Genomic DNA, 20,926 nt, shown 5'->3' with positions numbered 1-20,926 from the left:
CGACGATGATGGATTGTTTTTCATGATTCGTATTTTGTGTATTATCATAGGTGACTCAGATTATGCTGGGCCTGATGACCATGTCTTACTCTATTCCACTGCACTTTACCAACTTCACTGAGGTGGTTCGCTTCTGTGTACCATGGTGGAGTGGCCTAACAGTGAGTTTTTAGTTGTTTTATCGAATGCTTCTTAGATATGTAAGCATATTCACATTTTCTTCATTTGTTTGGCTCTTTTTTGAAAGAAATGACACTGATAACGTTAAAGTATAATTTGGCCAAACCATATTATAGTTTTGCGCTAATACAGAAACAATGCATTTAAAAAAATAGATTTTAGGAGGCAGTCCTGATTTTTCCACAAATTGTTCATGCATCTAAGTATTCACACAAACTCCTTGAATATGCCTTGGAGCACAGTGAGCAACGTTAGACATGCACACAGTGAGAAAACCATTATCACAGCTGACCAAAACCTAATATCATAAGAGGTTACATGATGTAGGTATAATACAATATAAAAATGAAAACCACAGATTTACTAAGGAGTTACTCCACAAAAATAAAAAGTAAAAGATCGGTTCAGTCAACTGATGTGAGCAATTTACATCTTTTTTACTGGTCTGTCATTTACATTTCATCAGTACCCTGGACCCCCTTTTATCTCCAAAGTCTTTGTTTGAAGTTGATCCAAGTTGTAATAGTCAATCCATTACTCCATCATCCAACTAAAAATAGCACTTCTCCCTTCAGCTTTGCTTCATCATGCAAACGATTGTTTGCGTCATCGCCAGCGGCGTGCTTTGAGTAAAGTTCTCTGTAACCTGTACATAAATCTCATTGAACCAAAACAAATGTACATGCAGGCAGACAAAGATATTTTGCATGCTGTCCCTCAATGAGAACTCATTGTTTTCCACGCCATACACTGAAGGTTCCATAAAACAACATTCACACATGAACCCAACTCATAATAACTAACATAATAACTCACAATAACCAAGTAAAAACTAAGTAAAAGTCCAAGTACTGTGAAAAGCAAGGTTTTGCCTACAGGAGTTCATCAGCAGGATCATTTGCTACGATGGCTTTTTGCTTGAATTACAACCCTTATGAAACTGACCGACAGTTGCTGACTGGCTAGCCAAAGGACGATGCTCAATCAAATCAATCACTTCATGATTTGCACAGGCCAGCGTCCACAATTTTTCTAAGCTCACAAATTTCAACGTCAACAGCATCAACTTTGAGCCATAGCAGAAAATGCTTGTCACCTCGTGAAAAGAAACCATAAACTAATGCCCTGTCACAGATTGAAATCAATGTCACCCACCTAGGAGCAGACTACGATGCTGTTGCCAAAGCCCAAGAAAATTACACCAACGTTCCTGCCTTCTAAGACCATGCGGTGATCGCGTTTGCACTTTGCGACATCAGCCCTGGCCATCGTTTCCCGTGAAAATCTGGATCACCACATCCTCGACAAGATTCACAGGCTGTCTAACTCATCTGGATATGTAACCACCAAGCTGATGACTGCATGACAGAGCTGTGTCTAATGCCGGGCCAGCAAAGTCAGCTTGGGCACAGAGTCTGGTGTTGGCCAGGATCCATAACCACGACGTGAGTTTAGTCACCTTCATTTTACGTTGTTGGCCCTTCGCCATTGTCTGAAGGACAGTAATACCTTTTCACTTTGACAAAACGATCAATGGCAAAAGCTGTCTCCATGTCAGATGTCACTGCCTAAGACTGTACCAAGGACCAACTCAACGATTGAATATTCTCCCCATGCCTGACAATATCACCACGGACTGCAGCCCAGGTTTTACTACTTTGGGACGCTCTCAGTCAAGAAATGGGCACCAAAGTTCACCGCAGCACCACCTACAATCCCACCGCAAATGGCTTTTTTTCACTGAACCTAGTACACAGAGAAAGCCGTTCTGCTGGCCCGCTGCACTAGAGCCAGCTGTAAGACCCAGCCACCATGGGTTCGCTTTGGCATGTGGACAACTTTGAAAGAAGAGCTAAATGTTTCAGCAGTGGATATGGTCTTGTTTGAGACCATCGCTGTCCCAAGAGCATAAGTCTGTAAGTCAGGCCTTGATGAAAATTAAATGGTCAATTCAGAAAATCCTAATCAAAACAAACATGTACATTCAGGCTAACACACTGCAGTAGAGCATCAAAATCAACAACAGATGAATTTACCAAAACTTGTTTGTGTATAAGCTTCATCTTGGTGTGTCTTAACTTCCTGCAGTGACACCGTTGAGGTGAAAGATTTGGAAAGAGAGTCCTGTCAGAGCTGATAGCAGTGTGGTGATAGGGTTAGGGTTAGGGAACAGGTGTGCCCTGATTCACATGGTTGTTGCCAATTCCTCCGTTGGGTGAGGGGCACCTTAAACTATGTTGGTATGAACAGATAGTCTTTAAATGAACTGTTCACCTAGGGAATTTATATTCAATGTACATGTACCCATTTATATCCACTTATATATACAGTCGGCCCCCGTGTTAGTATATATATATATATATATATATATATATATATATATATATATATATATATATATATATATATATATATATATATATATACCGTAATTTCCGGACTATAGAGCGCACCTGATTATAAGCCGCAACCCACTACATTTTAGAGGAAAACCAATTTTGTACATACACAAGCCGCACCTGCATACAAGCCGAATGTGCCCACATTAAAACATGTAAACATATTTACAAAGAAAGACGGTACACAGAGAGAGTTTTCAAAGTTTTAATAATATAACTTAACAATAATAATATAACTTTCTTCCCAAACGGTGCCTGTGACAGGGCAGTAAAACGGTACCTACATGGTAGCAACACGCTAGCAACATGGTAGCAGCACGCTAGTAACACAGTATAACAGGTCTGCTAAAACAGGTCTGGTAAAAGAACATACTGGTAAAAATCACAGTAAGTCGTCTTCATCTTCCTCCTTTGAACTGAAACCATCGAAGTCATCTTCCTCAGTGTCGGAATGAATCGGTGTCATATAGATGTCGTCACACACTCCCTCAGCCTCTCTCTCACTGTCACTGTGCCCTCCTCTCCGTCACGCAGCAGACCGGCTTTTCGGAACCCGTTGGTGATGGTGATTTTTTTGACGCTCCCCCACGCTGTCAGGATCCACTTGTGCAAAAGTTGCCTTTCGCATACGGACAGTTTTAGTGAAAGATTTCTCGCCGCCGGTCATCCAATTCTCCCATTCAACACAGCGCGCCACTTTAAATGCACGATTCACACTAATGTCAAGCGGCTTCAAATACTTCGTTGTGCCCCCAGGAATCACAGCTGGAATGGAGTTTGTCCTGCGTCATATGCCTTTCTTTTTGCATTTTCCATGATGAGGGTATGTTCACGCTAATTTAAATTATGCACAAGACAGGAAGTTGCAGTCTTCCTCGACGCATATATTCCACCGGTCTTAATCTTACCTTTTCTACTCGAGCGCCCCTAGCGGCCGTTAGAAAAATCACATAAATTGGCCGCATCACTGAATAAGCCGCAGGGTTGAAAGTTTTGGAAAAAAGTAGCGGCTTATAGTCCGGAATTTACGGTATATATACACTGCTCACAGAAATTAAATTAAAGGAACACTTTTTTACTGGGCCTGGTCATAATTTTCTGGTTGGTTAAGCAGCTGAGGGCCTGGTTAATCAATTTCAGCTGTATTGGTGTTCATGGAATTAACAACATGTGCACAACTAGAAAACCCTTAAAACAGGACTGGTTTTACATGTGGAGGTCATTTCAAGTTTCTCCCACTTGATCTTTTTTGGCTGATTTTCCACTTGTGCTGATTTTGGCTTGTATAATTATTTCTGCTGGCAGTATGAGGGGATTCCTTAATCCCAGAAGTTGCACATGTTGTCCAACTTCTCCAGGATGGCACATCCACACGTGCTGCAGCAAGAAGGTTTAATATGTCTCCTAGCACAGAATAGAGAGGAGATGTCAGGAGACTGGTGGTTATTCTCTGGACAGAGCTGGACAGGGTACACCGTAGAAGGTCCTCAACCCATCAGCAGAACCAATACCTGCTCCTTTGGGCAAGGTGGAACAGGCTGAGCACTGCTCATGTCCTACAGAACGACCTCCAGGGGCCCGCTGGTGTGAATGTCTTTACCCAAACAATCAGGAACAGAATTCATGAAGGTGGCCTGAGACGTCCTGTAGTGGGCCCTGTTTACACTACCCAGCACCATGGAGCTCGACTGGCATTTGCTCAAGAACACCAGAATTGGCAAATCCGCCACTGACGCCCTTTACTTTTCACAGACGAAAGCAGGTTCCTGAGCACCTGTGATAGACGTGAAAGAGTCTGGACAAGGAAAATGTTATGCTGTCTGCAACGTCGTTCAACATGACAGGTTTGTTGGTGGGTCAGTGATGGTCTGGGGAGGCATATCCAAGGAGGGATGCACAGACCTGTACTGCCTAGGAAATAATGCTGGTGCACTAACTGCCATAGGGTATCGAGATAAAATCCCTGAACCCATTGTCAGACCCTACGTTGGTGCAGTAGGTCCTGGTTTCCTCTTAATACACGACAATGCCCGGCCTCACTTGGCAAGAGTATGAATGCAGTACCTGCAGGATGAAGGAATTGAAACAATTGAATGACCTTCATGATCCCCTGACTTAAACCCAATAGAACATCTCTGGGAAATTATGTTTCAGTACATTAGGCGCTGCCAGGTTGCTCCTCAGACTGTACAACAGCTCAGGGATGCCCTCACACAGATGTGGGAGGAAACTTCAGTCGCTTCAGTTTGTTTTTATTTCTTTTCCCTTTTTGTTCTGTTTAAATTTTACTGGGGTTACACGTTCACTAATTGACACTTACATAATCCATGAGTGGGCCAAGAAAGCGAATCGTCGTGACATGAAGAGCCACAGTGACTAGGTACTTCTTGAAACCTAACCGTCTGGACCAGTGGTTCTTGATCTGGGTTCGCCGAGGTTTTATTTATTTATTTTTTTTAATTTTGCCTCCGCCGCAGAGGTCCACTCCTCAGTCTAGTCTGTAGTTAATGGGCACAGTCATTGAAAGCGTCCTGCTCTGAGATTTCCTACCGGTCCTACTGAGCTAAGCTAACATGAACTGTGCTTTCACCCCCCAAGGTCGACAGTATAAATGTAAGGGTTCGGTGAAGGAGCATATGAAACATGTATGGTTCGGTGACCGCTTAGAGAGGGCTGTATATGTGTCTGAGTGAGACTCCCTACCGGTCCGCTTTGAGCGCACTGGATAAGCAGCAGAAAGAGCCCTCCTTCTCAGTCAGCACTCAGTGTTGTCAGCACGGTCTCGGCCACTGAGACCCCCCCCCCCCTCCACACACACACACACACACGTGTGCACGCACACACACACACACACACACCCAATATAAACGTAAGGGTTCGGTGAATAAGCAAATGAAATTGGTAGGGTTCGGTGCCTCCAAAAAGGCTAAGAACCACTGGTCTGGAGGATGATCAACCCGCGCTACTAACCACAACCCATGTTGGACGCCTCATCCACCTGTGGTTTTGTCGGCACAATGTACCATAGAAACTCACCTCACATCGTACATGAACGTCACTAGCCAAGGGCTTTCTAACAAGAGAGTACCTAAAGTAGCAACAAACCCATCCTTGCACAATTTGTATTCTGTGCATAGGCTAGCAAACTCAAGAGCCAATCAGTATTCAAGGAAGCTGACCAATGAGAGCGCTTCCAAGACCCAAGTAAATGGACTTTCACTTATATAGCGCTTTTCTACCTTAGGTACTCAAAGCCCTTTACACTAACTAGTCATTTACCTACTGATGACGCAGCATCAGGAGCAACTGGGGGTTCAGTGTCTTGCTCAAGGACACTTAGACATGGTCTTGATGGTCAGGGGATCGAATCCACGACCTTTCGGCTGGGAGACGACCACTCTACCACCAAGCCATGCCGCCCCAAGCTATGTTCACATCCGCTTCCTTCCAAGGATTTCACCTTTCGCATTGTGCTTCTCTTTCTTACAAAGGTTCCTCTTTTTTATGTCACCAGATTGTGTCAGTTTCTTTCTTTTTGTCCATTTAACGGCTACAGAATATTGAAGCATGTAAAATAAAAGATACAACTTTTAACTTGTTCATTTAGTCTCCTTATATTTGCAAGGCTGTTTGGACTTTTATTCCATGCAAGCTTAATAATTTAATTCCTGTTACGAGAAATGAGCCAAACCAATGGAGAGGAAAAAAAAAGGTGTTACAATTATGTAATTGATGACAACATTCTTGATGACTCACCACCAACCAATTTCTATGTGTGTTTCTGTCTGTGTGCACGACTGTGTGTGTGGGTGGGTGTGTGTGGCTCTGGATGCATGCCTGTGTTATGTGCGCATGACCAGTTTATTACAGCTGGAGTTGTTGCAAACATCTTGGACAAACATTGCACCATGAGGACCGTAAGTACTCTGTTTAGCCATCACATACATACTGTATATAATAATAGTATTGGACGCTTGTAAGAATTGTTTGTTATACTGCCTTTATTACTTTTTATGAGAAATCACCAGCTTCTGGTATTATATATGTACAGACATTGAAATTCACATTTGTGCCTGTATGGACTGGGGCAGGGATGAGCAACTAGAATACTGGAGAGGGCCACAGTTTTTTATCAGTGCTTTTCCAGGGCCACATAGGACCATGAAAATCCAAGCCAGATGTATGAAGAAAATGCTGCTTTAGATATGAGCAAAATATGTGCAAAATACGTATTTGAAATGTGTACATTCTTTATAATATCTTTCTCAATTGCATGTATAAAACATTTACTATTCTAATGCAACAAGAAAGGGTTTAAAACAAAAAACAAAATACTCATATGCTGTTCTTTTTTTCAGAGCAAAATTCTAAAGTGCTGAGTTACGACATTTGATTTGTGTGTGTGTGCACGTGCTAAGGGCTCGTGCATAAAAATTACCACTCAAGGACTGTCCAAAATGGCTGACCAGGAAACCAACATTATGTGTTAGAATTCATGTCGTTGAAACATTGACACAGGTGGTGATGATTACAATGGATAGGCTATTTTCCGGAACATTTAAACATCAATAAACATGCATCAGCAAATACAACTTGCATCATTATACGTGATGCTGTCAAAATTTTAAAGAATTAATACAAATTTAAAATGAATATCCACAAAATTTTATGAAGTCCAAATTACAAATCGCCGTGTATTACAAGAACATCCTTTTAATTCTTTACTATTAATTGAACATGTACCAAATTAAATAACTAAACATATTAAAATAAAGAAAGAAAGAAAATGCTTGCACTCACCGAAACAAACAGCGGTCACAATCGAGCAGTCTTAAATATCTTCCAATTTTTCTTCACCTTTCTTCACCTTTCTTTCCACACTGAGATGTACAATGTACCCACTCAGTTCTCCCCATAAGGTTTTGAAAACACCGTAGCACATTGAGGAGCTCTCTTTACCTTCAAACTGAGATGTAAAATACTGTATATCCACTCCAATGTCCCAAGAAGTTTTCAAAAGCACCGTAGCGCATGTGTCCAGCCGTGCTTTGGTGTCTCATTTTTACCTTGGTTAAACAATTGAAGTTTGCAAATCCAGTGTGGCTCCATGCACCCAATCGATCCTTTGCAAACAAAAGGCATTCCCAGGAGAAGGGTTAGTGCCCATAGTAGCCCAACAAAGTCCAGCTCACGTTCCTGTTTGCCCAGCCGGAAAAACAGAAAAGATGAGCTGACGCCCCTGCGAGTTCGTTGATTGGAAGTGGCAGACAAAACGCGTTCACCCGCCCGGGATAGGTTAGCTAAAAGCTACTCTACACTTTCTACGCAGACCAGCCATGCTAACACTGCATAGCTTGGTTGCTGAGCATAGCATGGCCTCACTGCATGAGCATCCACTCACGTCACGTACAGCGTGAAGCCTCTAGATGGCGATCTTAACTACAGCACAGTGTATAGGCTTGTTTACATATCCATTTGCGCCTGAACAGAAGCCCATAACTGTTGAAGCCCCTGGCTGGGTGCGGTAAGATTTCATACAGCCTGGTGACACAAGTTAGCTGAATTCTCATTGGCTAAAAACTACAACACTTGAAGGAGCGTAACGAAATGGATATACCAAGACACTATAAGAACAGAATTTGTAGAATAATCTTACTTGTATTAAAAAATATATATAAATTATATATTGAGTAAAAAATAAGTTCAAAATTAAGTTGACTATTTTAGTTATTGTGTGAAGGTGAAACCTTCACTTTATTATTATTATTATTTCTCTGATTGTGTGAAGGTGAAACCTTATTATTAGGGCCCGAGCAGCTACCACTACGAGAGCCCTTTTGTTTTTCTCCAGATTAATAGGGCCCGAGCAGCTACCGCTGCGAAAGTCCTCATTTTTCTCCGGATTATTAGGGCCCGAGCAGCTACCGATGCGAGAGCCCTCTTGTTTTTCTCCGGATTATTAGGGCCCGAGCAGCGACCGCTGCGAGGTCCCTATTGTTCCTCTCCAGATTATTAGGGCCCAAGCAGCTACCGCTGCGAGAGCCCTCTTGTTTTTCTCCGGATTATTATAATTATTATTATTATTATTATTATTATTGTCATTATTATTATTATTATTAGGGCCCGAGCAGCTACCGCTGCGAGAGCCCTCGTTTTTCTGCGGATTATTATTATTAGGGCCCGAGCAGCTATCACTGCGAGAGCCGTCTTATTTTTCTCCGGATTATTATTGTTATTATTTACTGTGCAGAACTTTTCCATTTCTGAGGGCCTAAACATGTACGAAAAGTACACCACCTAGTTACAGACAAATATGTCTTTTTTAAACTTTCATGTATTGTGTAAAGCCCATAAGAGTAAATGAACTGAAAATTTGTCTGTGTACCATCGAGACTTGGAGAAAATGGGATTTCAAATTTTACGTCTTTGTGATAAAGGGTGTGGTCTGGATGCCACTTCAAAGTTGGAGTTTGCTTGAATCAGCAAAACTTGCTGTAATTTAGCCCAGATGATCCTTCAAACGGCAGCCCCTTCCGACCCGTTTGATCTAGAGCTACGAAAGTTTTTATGCATATGTAGGACCTCAAGACCTACAAAAAAATTACAGAGCGCCATGTGTTAGGATGTACAGAACCGAGTTATCAGAACCGAGTTACAATTGATAACAGAGTTATCAATTGTTGAATGTAGAATTTGGCCCGATTTTCTACATTTTTTGGTACCAAAACCCTTGATCCGATTAACTTCTAATTTGGCGTGCCCCATTACCTGACATAGGGGCACACCTGGGCAAAATTTTGAGAAGATCGGTTAACAAATATGATGGGGGCGGGGCTTCAAAATACGTGTTCCAAAGTCACATTTCCTTCGCTATGAGCAACAAAAACCCTAATAACTCCAATGTGCAAGCTTGAAAAAATCTGAAACTTTCCAGAAAATTTACTAGTTATGTCCTTAAAATATCTGCATGATAAGATTTCCAATTATTCACAGCGCCACCTAGTTATTGACAAAAATGTCATTTTTTAAACTTTCATGTATTGTGCAAAGCCCGTAAAAGTAAATGGACTGAAAATTTGTCTGAATACCATCGAGATTTCGAGAAAATGGGTTTTTAAATTTTACGACTTTGTGATAGAGGAGGTGGTCTGTATGCCACCTCAAATTCGGAGTTTGCCCAAATCACCAAAACTTGCTGTAATTTAGCCCAGGTGATCCTTCAAACGGCAGCCCCTTCCGACCCATTTGACCTAGAGCTACGGATTTTTTTATGCATGTGTAGGACCTTCAAGACCTACAAATACATTATAGAGCGCCATGTGTTAGGATGTACAGAACCAGAGTTATCAATTGTTGAATGTAGCATTTGGCCTGAATTTCTACATTTTTCGGTACTGAAACCCTTGACCCGATCAACTTCACATTTGGCGTGCCCCATTATCTGACATAGGGGCACACCTGGGCAAAGTTTCGTGAAGATCGGCTAACATATATGATGAGGGTGGGGCTTCAAAATACGTGTTTCAAACTCAAATTTCATTCGCCATGATCAACAAAAACCCTAACAACTCCGATGTCCAAGCTTAAAAAAAATCTGACACTTTACAGAAAATTTACTAGTTATAGCTTTAAAATATCTGCATGGTTATTTTTCAAATTTATTGTAGCGCCACCTAGTTACATAAAACAATTTCACTTTTTAAACGTTCATGTATTGTGCATATGTAATACCTCAAGACCAAAAAAAAACATATAGAGCGCCGTGTCTTAGGATGTACAGAACCAGAGTTATCAACTGTGGAATGTGCCATTTGGCCCGTTTTTGTACATTTTTCAGTAACAAAACCCTTGACCCGATCAACTTCACATTGGGCATGGTCCAACATCTGACATAGTGGCACAACTGTGCAAAATTTCATCAAGATCGGCTAACATATATGATGGGGGCGGAGCTTCTAAATATTTATTTCAAATGTCCTTTGCCACCAGTGACAAAATCCTTAATATTTCAATTTTTGCACTGTGCTAATCCTGTTTGAGCAATTTAAATGGATATTGGCCAGAATAGGGTTGAGGCATGGAACATGAAGGTTCTCCAGTTTTACAACTTTTCGCCAATGGGTGAAGCCAGAACGGAGTCTGAGAGTTTCTGTAATTGGACCCAGATGGTCATATATTTTCTAAATTTGATATACAGTGGTACCTCGGTCCTCGAACGCCTCTATACTCGACCAAATCGGTGCTCGACCAAAAAAATCAAGTAGGTATTGCATCGGACCTCGATCAGATTTTCGGTTCTCGACTAGCCGAGCCTAGCCGAGCCGAGCCGAGCCGAGCCGACCCGAACGCGCTCCTCGGCCCTTCTCGGCCAGCAGGTAAGCGCCAGTTCAACTCAGACCGCCAGCGGAGTAAGACGTTTGTTCGAGTATTTCTTCCCGGATTTAAACTTTTTCGTGTTGCTCTAGCCCTTAATAATGGGTCCAAAGAAAGACAGTGATAAGGGGAAGGCAAAGAGGAAAACAATGAGGACCACTATTGAACCGAAGAAGGAAATTATAGCAAAATATGAATGCGGTGTACCTCGCGTCGCAGTTAGCTAGCGTCATCATGGAAGGAGTAACTCCCTCCCGTCCTCTCCACATCCATTCCTGTATGCCATCAACCACTCTCCAAAACGTAAGTAAATTATACAAAATGGTTTATAATGCTTTATTTATCTTTATCTTTATCATGTACTGCTTGTGCACATTTACTTGTGCACACATACTTTCCATTATTTCTTATGGGAAAATTGCTTTCGGTGTTCGAACAAATCGGTGCTCGACCACCACCTCAGAACAGATTATGGTCGAGTACCGAGGTACCACTGTAGTTGATTGGAGTACAATGTAAAACACATCTACTAACCAGTTTTTTGTCGTAATGGGAGCGCCACCTCGTGGGAGGAAAAAAATGTCATTATAGTTGAAGGATTGCATCCAAACCCAGTTGGTTCAGTTTACAGCTACCAAAATTTGAATGCATATGCAGGACCCTCAGACCTAAAAACCAATTCAACACAGCCATACGCTAGGATGTACAGAAAAAGATTTACAGATTTTTGAATTTGCAATGTTAATGCATTTATGGCCTTTTGTAAGTCTTCCACTGGTGCTGCCTTTTCTCATGCTGTTGACCCCATGAATGTTCTCATTTTGGCCTAGACCATTATCAGACTTCGAGGCACAAATGGTCCACAAATAGTCACGATCCCATGAAATATATGGAGGTGCGCTTTCAAAATATGAAGTCAATGTTTTCTTTGCTCACAGTGATAAAAACCTTTATAACTCAGCTGAACAAGCTTTAAAATATCTGAAAACTGACAGTATCATTTAGACTCATAGTCTAAATCTTCTACATGACACATTTCCAAATTACCAATAGCGACACCTGGTGGATGACAAAAAAGTTATTTTTTAAACTTTCATGTTCTGTGCTATGCCGGTTTCAGTAAATTCACTTTAAATTAGTCAGGAGAATATTAAGATAGGTAACATTAAGTATCTCAAGTTTTATGACTTTTCAAATTTTGGTCTGGACATTACTCCGCCTCAAAATCCGATGTCTGGCCAGACCGGTAAAACTTAATGTGCCAAGATCTTCTTTAAATTTCATTTCATGGGAGTACAATGCTAAACACCCTTTTTTCCCTTGTTGTGCGGGCGCCACCTGGTGGCAGCAAAAAAAAAAAGAAAAACAATTACATATTATTTTATATATACCTTGTCGAGCCTGGCGAAGTAATATCACTGATTTTTTTTCTGACAGGCCTTCAGACACAGCTAAATTCCTCCACCAAATATTACGATGTTTTGATAATAGCCGTGGCCTATAGAGCAATGCTCATTACGACGATTTATCGTAAAAGTAAATGCTCATGTAGTTTGACCCATATGATCTCATCTTGTCACGACTTCACACGTTAAATGAAAGTCATTTCCTACAGACATCAACAAACATACAGTATACTCCATCTCAGTGCGAGAATCACCTTGTGGCAGATAGTAATACATTACCGATTTTGTGATTCCAATTACTTAGTTGAGCCCGTTGAACAAATGCTCATGAAAATTTGACCTTTTCTAAAACATTGACTTCTACTGTTCGCTTGCATAAGCATTAATACATTCATACCCAAATATGTTCATACCTCGAACTGTTCATCCTTCAACGTGTTCACGTCTGCGAGTGCCCGTTACAGCTGCTTGCAGCTCTAGTTATTATTATTTACTGTGCAGAACTTTTCCATTTTTGAGGGCCGAAAAATTAGATATTTTAGTGTGTACTAAAATATTGCAAAAAAAAATGGCTCTGCAGCGCCACCTAAGGTCGAAAAAGTGCAGCTGGTCCCGGCCCGTTTGACCTAGAGCTGCAAAAATTTTTAGGCATATGTAGGACCTCCAAAAAAGTCAGCGTGAACCATGTGCTCAGTTGTACAGAAAAAGAGTTATGATTTTTTGAATATGCATTTTTGGCCCATTTTTGCACGTTTGCAGGTCCCAAACTGCTCCTTGTTTCTTCTAAACGCTTTACCCAATCGATTTCAAATTTGCTGTGGTCCATAATCAGACAGAGTGGCACAAATGGGCAAAATTTGGTGAAGATCCGCTGACATTTATGATAGGGGCATGGCTTCAAATTATGTGTTCAATTTTTCCTTCGCCAAGATGTCATTTTTTAAACTTTCATGTATTGTGCTCAGTCTGTTTGAGTAAAATAACTGAAAATTGGTCAGAACTGCTCCTTTTTTCTCCTAAACACTTTACTTAATCGATGTCAGATTTGCTGTGATGTTTCATCTGACTGTGAGGCACATTTGTTCAAATTTTTGTGACAATCTGCTATCAAATATGTTGGGGGCGGGGCTTCATATTATGCCTTTGATGATTACTTCGCCACATGTAAAACAAACCTTTATAACTCAGCTTTACAAGCTTGGAAAAATCTGAAACTTCACAGACACAAGAAGACTTAAGCCCTTAACACATGTGTTTAAAAAAATCTTCAATTGGTTATAAGGCCACCTAGTGGCAAACAAAAATGTCAGTCTGATGTCTCGCCAAAACGAACAAAGTTGCTGTATTTGGACGCAGATGGCCTTATCTTTTCAAAACTTCATATATTTAATGGGTTTCCAATGCGGAACACACCTATTAATGTATTTTTTGTCGTAGTGCGAGCGCCACCTAGTGGCAGCCAAAAATATAGCATTTTTGAAACATTTTTATGTGTTTAGCTGAGCCCTTTAAAGTAATATCGCTGAAATTAAGTCTGACAAGCCTCTAGACAGCCCTGCTGACCTCCACCAAATTTTACAAAGTTTCGATGATGGGCGTGGCCTCTACGTCCATTTTCATTCCGAAGTTTTATCGGACCAGTAAAAGCTGCTGTAGTTTGACCCAGATGATCTGATCTTCTCACAATTTCACACATTGGGTGTAAATCTATTCCTGAAGACATCAACAAATATATATTCCAGTTTAAAGCTAGCGCCACCTCGCGGCTGCAAAAAAAGGCCATTAGTGAAAAGATTACAGTCAATCCTGTTTGGTTTGACCTACAGCTATGAACCTTTGTAGGCAAATGAAGGACTGTAAGACCTACAAAAAAGTCAATAGAAATGTTGCGCTAGGATGTACAGAAAAATTGTTATGAATGTGTTATTAATGTGCTATTTTGGCCCATACTTAGACATTAGCTAGTCTCAAACTCGTGCCTTTTTCTGTTAAACAGTTCACCCCATTACCTTTAACTTTGGCATGAATCATTATCTGACTGAGAGGCACACATAGTCCAAATATCTTGAAGATCTCACGACATAAAAGATGGGGGTGGAGCTTCAAATTATGTTTAATATTTCCTTCGCCAAGAGTGACAAAACCATAATAACTCAGCTGTAACAGCTTCAAACAATCTAAAATATTGCCGGGACTTTAAAAGTCATGCCCTAATACAGCTATGTGATAAACTTCCAAATCATTTACAGCGCCACCGAGTGGTGGATAAAAATCTCATTTTATACACTTTCATGTACAGTGCAATGCCTGTTTGACTAAATGAACTCAAAAATGGTCAGAAAAGCTATGACACATGGGAACATGAAAGTTCTCAACTTTTATGACTTTTCAATAGAGGGCGTGCCCTCTATGCCAACTCAAAGTCCGATGTCTCTCCAAAACGGTAAAAGTTGCTGTAATTGGACCTAGATGATCTGATATTTTCAAAACGTCATAAATTGGATGGGAGTCCAATGTTAAAAACACCTACAAGCCTATTTTTTTATCAAGGAGTAATTGCCACCTAGTGGCAGCAAAAATATAGCAATTCCTTAACGTTCCTATGTATTCTGTTGAACCCCTTGAAGTGATATCGCTCAAATGTTGTCAGGAAAGCCATTGGTCACGCCTATTGCCCTCCAACAAATAGTATGATGTTTGATGATGGCTGTGGCCTATTCAGCAGCGCAAAGTCACACAACTGTAACAATAAAAGCTGCAGTCACTCAACCCACATTATCCCACTTAGAGAACTAAATTTTACATATTTGATAAGGGTCCTGCACTGAAGTCATCTACAACTCATTGGTCATCGTTCATACTCCTACTTGTTCATACCCCGACCTGTTCATACCCCAACGTGCACAGGTCTGCGAGGGCCGTTTATAGCTGCTTGCAGCTCTAGTTGTGTGAAGGTGAAACCTTCACACTTATGTTTTTCTCCACCTTTATTATTGTGTGAAGGTTCCACCTTCATTCTCTTTATTTAGAACTTTCACAGTGTGGGTTGACATCGCCCCCCCCCCCGTGGCCCAGTGGTAGAGTTGTCAGAATATGTTATTCTACCGCTTTATTATTATTGTGTGAAGGTGGAACCTTCACACATATGTTATTGTGCTCGGCCATTTTCTTTATTATTGTGTGAAGGTGGAACCTTCACACATATGTTATTCTACCGCTTTATTATTGTGTGAAGGTGGAACCTTCACACATATGTTATTCTACCGCTTTATTATTATTATTGTGTGAAGGTGAAACCTTCACACTTATGTTTTTCTCCACCTTTATTATTATTGTGTGAAGGTGAAACCTTCACACTTATGTTTTTCTCCACCTTTATTATTGTGTGAAGGTTTCTTCACACTTATGTTTTTCTCCACCTTTAATTGTGTGAAGGTGAAACCTTCACACTTATGTTTTTCTCCACCTTTATTATTATTATTATTTTTTTTATTCCGACCGTTTTTTAGGCTCGTTTCAACTCCTTCCCTGTTCATCCAATTCATGCCGTTCAATCTTCATATCATTCCACATATTCATGTTTAGTGCGGGTCTATTTTTCAAGTTTCAACTTTTCATCGTTTTCCTACAATTTAAGTTTTTGTACCGTAAAAACGGCCTAATGTTACGTGATTGGAGCGTACTTCCTACTTCCTTTTAAAGCGTTCACGGTTTCGTCATTTCCCGTGGCTCAGACGTTCTGTTGACGTATATCTACTACATGTTCGTGCGTTCGATCCCCGCTGTGTCTTTTCACACATTCAGTGTTTTTTTTCAGTTAATTCAGTATTTTCTTTTGGTTTCAACTCCTTCCCAGTTCATCCAATTCATGCCGTTCGAACTTCACATCATTCCACATATTCACGTGAAGTGCTTTTTTATTTTTCAAGGTTCAACTATTCATCGTTTTCCTACAATTTACGTTTTTTATACTATTCATATTTAAAGAATTTAGCCTTTTCAAACTGTTCTTACTTTCATTTCATCTTTTCATTCCACAGTTGAACTTTTTTCAGTTTTTGAACTTTGTATTATTCGTAGTTCTTCATAGATTCACGTTCAAAAATACTTCATTCCCTATATTTCAAGCTTTCACAGTGTGGTCTTACACTGCCCCCCAGTGGCCCAGTGGTAGAGTTGTCATCTTCAACATGTCCGTGTCCCGGTTCGGGCAAATCGCGTTTCACGTTTACAGTTCAACTTTCAGCTACAATTCAAGTTTTTGTACCGTAAAAATTGTCTAATGTTAAGTGAATGGTGTTGTTAAGAAGTTTCTGATTATACTTAACGATTTCGTGTTTGAATCGTTCTGTTATTACTATTTACGTCTGGACATGTTTCTCCTGTGGTCATGTGATCTTCCTAGCAACCGCCTAGCAACTAATCACAAGTTGTGTTTCATTCCTGCACTACCAATCAGGACTCTGTTTACACTATCATAGGTTGTTTTGCTCTTTCACCGGTAGTCGGCAGGTATCGTTGTAACGGACAGTCATTTTTTCTGCTTTCAATCATTCTGTGGATTATCTCATTCCTTTCATTATTATTCCGTGCGTCCATGAGAATGTAAGTACAGTTTGAATATGTTGTCCGTTCGTGGTTTTGGATACATGTTTACATTTGCACTGCTTCACTTTGTCCATTAATGTCTAAGTTGTTATTGCACCTAAGTTTGGTATAATTGCTAAAGGCAAATATACCGTACTTTTCATACTTCACTTTTAGTATTCACGTTAAAGTTTCATCCACAAAATGTGCATGTTTGTCGCATGTTTGCCGTGTGTGCCAATGTGATCCTTCCGCCGTAAGGGAGTGACGTCACCGCCCACTCAAATCTATTCGGCTCCATTAACCCTTTCCTACCTAACGCACATTTTGGAACGATTGGGTTGAATTCATTCTTCCTATCATTGTACGGTATGTTTGCCTGTGTTGTTTATGTTATTCTAAGCTAATATAGAGTCATGTGAGAATATGATGTAACATATTGTACAATGTTAGTTATGTTAGTTATCAATGTTTAGTGAATGTTCTCTGCTCTCCTTTGCAGAGACCACACACCCACAATCAAACATAGAACACACACAGAACACACAAACACAGAAACACACACACACACCAACCCAGATAAATAAATAGAACATTATATACAAATAAAGAGTGGCATGAGAGTGTGCATCGTCTTTATGTTCTGGCCGGACAACCTGATAAGATTGAGGATCCTCTGAATCAGTCAAGTACAGTCCTTTCAAGGAGGTCACAAGTTTGGACGCTACTCCGACACCTCCATTACAGGTGTGATTCAAAAACATGCAGGATACAAGCCCTCGAGGACTGGAGTTTGACACCTATAGTTTAGTTACACAAAGTAATCCATTTCCCATGTTGCCATCGGGCGGCCATCTTAGACCACTGAAGACTCCAACTCCAATCTGCCCTCATGGGCGGCCATCTTGGACATTTTATTAGACGTCTCATTACCTCTCACTAGTGCTTCCACCTAGTACAGCATCTGGCTTGGTTAACTCAGCTTGATTCATACGTTTTAGTTTTTTTCAGTTTTTCAACTCTGTATTATTCACATTTCTTCACTGTTTCACATCAATCCACAATCCACCTCATTCAATCCACCTCATTCAAATGATAAGCTCATTAACAGGAGTTTAAAACTCCAGTCCTCGAGGGCTGATATCCTGCATGTTTTTGAATCACGTCATTCACTTAACATTAGGCCTAATGTCACAGATTCACATTATTCCAGTTCAACTTTTCTCAGTTTGTTTACTATGTAGGATTCATAATTTTTCACAGATTCAAATCATTCTACAGTTCAACTTTTTTTCAGTTTTTCATTCATCTTCAAATTCCACAGTTCAACTTTTTTTCAGTTTTTCAACTTGTATTCATATTTCTTCACAGATTCACACCATTCAATCATTCCACATCATTCCACTTTTCAACTCCCAAACCTTCAACGGTTTCACCTTCACACGCAATTTCTTCAGAAATTGCACATTTTCTAGTTATTTTTATTATTCCGACCGTTTTTTAGGTTCGTTTTAACTCTTTCCCAGTTCATCCATTTCATTCCGTTCGAACTTCATATCATTCCACATATTCATGTTTAGTGCAGGTCTATTTTTCAACTTTCAACTTTTCATCGTTTTGGCCTAATGTTAAGTGAATGGAATGGTCTTCCTACTTCCTTTTAAAGCTTTCACGGTTTCAATATTCCCCCAGTCCCTGTGGCTCAGTAGTAGAATTGTCGAATTCCCACTTCAAGTTCGTGGGTTCAATCCCAGGTTGAGTCTTTTCACACATTCAGTGGGTTTTTTTTCAGTTTATTCAGTTTTTTTCGTTCATTTTTAGTCCTTGCCCAGTTCACCCAATTTATTCCGTTTATATCATTCCAAATATTCATGTGAAGTGCTTTTGTATTTTTCAAGTTTCAACTATTCATTGTTTTCCTACAGTTCAAGTTTTTTTGTACTACTCACATTTATAGTATTTGGCCTATTCAAACTGTTCCTAAATTAATTTTATCTTACTTTTCATTCCACAGTTAAACTCTTTTCATTTTTTTTAACCTTGTATTATTCATAGTTCCTCACAGATTCATGTTCAAACATACTTCACCCATTCTTTAAAAGTTGTCACTGTATTGATAAGTGTCGTGGCGTCGTGGCCCAGTGGTGGTGTTGTCGCCTTGCAGTTGGGAGCTCCCTGGTTTGAACCCCAGTTGGGGCATTCTCATTTCACACTTACAGATGTTTTTTTTTTTTTTTTCTTCAGGTTTCACTTGTATTCTTTACATTATTTGGCCTATTCAAACTGTTCTTACTTCATATTATTCACACTTTTTATTATTCAAACCATTTAAACTTTCCACATCATTCCACAGTTCAACTTTCTCAGTTTTTCAACTTTGTATTTAATTTTCGTATTTCATATTTGAGACATTTAACTCATTCCTTCCACCATATGGTTCATTCCCATCATTCCATAAATTCATAGTTATTAATAATTTGCCATAACTCCATATTTTTTACCTAAAACAATTCATAATTCATTTCCAATATCGAATTTAACATTTACTTCCCATGAGGCGATTGGGCGGCCATTGGACATTTGACGACACAGTCCGAACACTCCCGTCCTCGAGGGCTGGTATCCTGCATGTTTTCCAATTTTCTCATCCCAACAAACCTCAATCAAATGATTAGTTCATTAACAGGAGCTTGAAAATGATCCTAATCATTTGAATCAGGTGTGTTTGCGAGAGACAGGATTCAAAAACATGCAGGATATCGGCCCTCCAGGACTGGAGTTCGACACCTATGATTTAGATACACAAAGTACTCCATTTCCCATGCGGTGATCAGGTGGCCATTTTGGACATTTGACGACACAGTACCAACACTCCAGCCCGAGAGGGCTGCATCCTGCATTTTTTCCGGTTTTCTCACCGCAACACACCTAATTCAAATGATTAGTTCATTAACAGGAGCCTGAAAACGATCCTGATCACTTGAATCAGGTGTGTTTGCAAGAGAGAGGATTTTAAAACATGCAGGAAGCCCGCCAAGACTGGAAATTGACATGTATAGTTTAGTTACATAAGTACTCCATTTACCATGATGCCATCGGGCAGACATCTTAGACATTTGACTACATGGACCGAAGACTCCAACTCCCATCTGCCCTCGTAGGCATCCATCTTGGATATTTGATTAGACACCTCATTAGCTCTCACTACGGCTTCCACCCAGTATGGCGTCCGGCTCGGTTAACTTTGAACAATAAAAACACTTATTGAATGTTGAAGATCCAAAACTTTAAATATAATCTCCCAAATTTAAGAATGAGTGTGGGACGGGGGAAGGGAGAGAGAGAGAGAGAGTTCAGCAGTTTCACTGGTGGGAAGGGGAGAGAGTTCAGCAGTCTCACGGTCTGGTGGATAAAGCTGTTCCTGAGTCTGGTGGTGCGTAAGCGAAAGCTCCTGTACCTGTTTCCGGAGGGCAGGAGGCTGAACAGACTTTGTGCAGGGTGACTTGTTTTGGTGACAATTGTGATGGCTTTACGGCTGAGGTGGGTGGTGTAAAGGTCTTGCAGGGAGGGGAGTGGCGCACCTATAATCCTCTCAGCTTTCCTCGCGACGTGTTGTAGAGCCTTCCTGTTGTAGTCAGTGCAGCTCCTGCCCCACACAGTGATGCAGTTGGTGATGAAGCTTTCATTGGTTCTTCTAATGAATGTGGTTATGATGGGTGGCGCCGCACTTGCCCGCTTCAGTTTGTGCATGAAGTAGAGACGTCGCTGTGCTTTCTTGGCCAGAGATGCAGTGTTGGTGGTCCAGGAGAGGTCATTGCTGATGTGCACCCCCAGGAACTTGGTACTGCTCACCCTCTCCGCTGCAGCACCGTCAAAGGTCAATGGAGGGTGTTCGGTGTGGCCTCTCTGGAAGCTGACAACCATCTCTTTGGTCTTGCTGATGCAGCAGGAGGTTATTGTCTTTGCACCATCTGGTCGGAA

At 40.7% G+C, this 20,926-nt stretch overlaps 1 protein-coding gene across 1 annotated transcript in view; it reads left to right on the top strand.

The window, feature by feature from the left end:
- LOC148420587 (membrane-spanning 4-domains subfamily A member 12-like) overlaps positions 1-20,926 on the top strand; it is a 99,827-nt gene that overhangs the window by 65,946 nt on the left and 12,955 nt on the right. The window contains exons 3-4 of the mRNA XM_088418624.1: positions 51-161; positions 6,440-6,496. Of these exons, the coding sequence (XP_088274750.1) occupies positions 51-161; positions 6,440-6,496 (168 nt within the window). The remainder of the gene's footprint in view (positions 1-50; positions 162-6,439; positions 6,497-20,926) is intronic.

Source organism: Hippichthys cyanospilos, chromosome 7 (genome assembly GCF_059441005.1).
Source record: "Hippichthys cyanospilos isolate Australia breed blue-spotted pipefish chromosome 7, RoL_Hcya_1.0, whole genome shotgun sequence".
Classification (NCBI taxonomy): Eukaryota; Metazoa; Chordata; class Actinopteri; order Syngnathiformes; family Syngnathidae; genus Hippichthys; species Hippichthys cyanospilos.
This window is presented reverse-complemented; position numbering and strand designations above follow the sequence as displayed.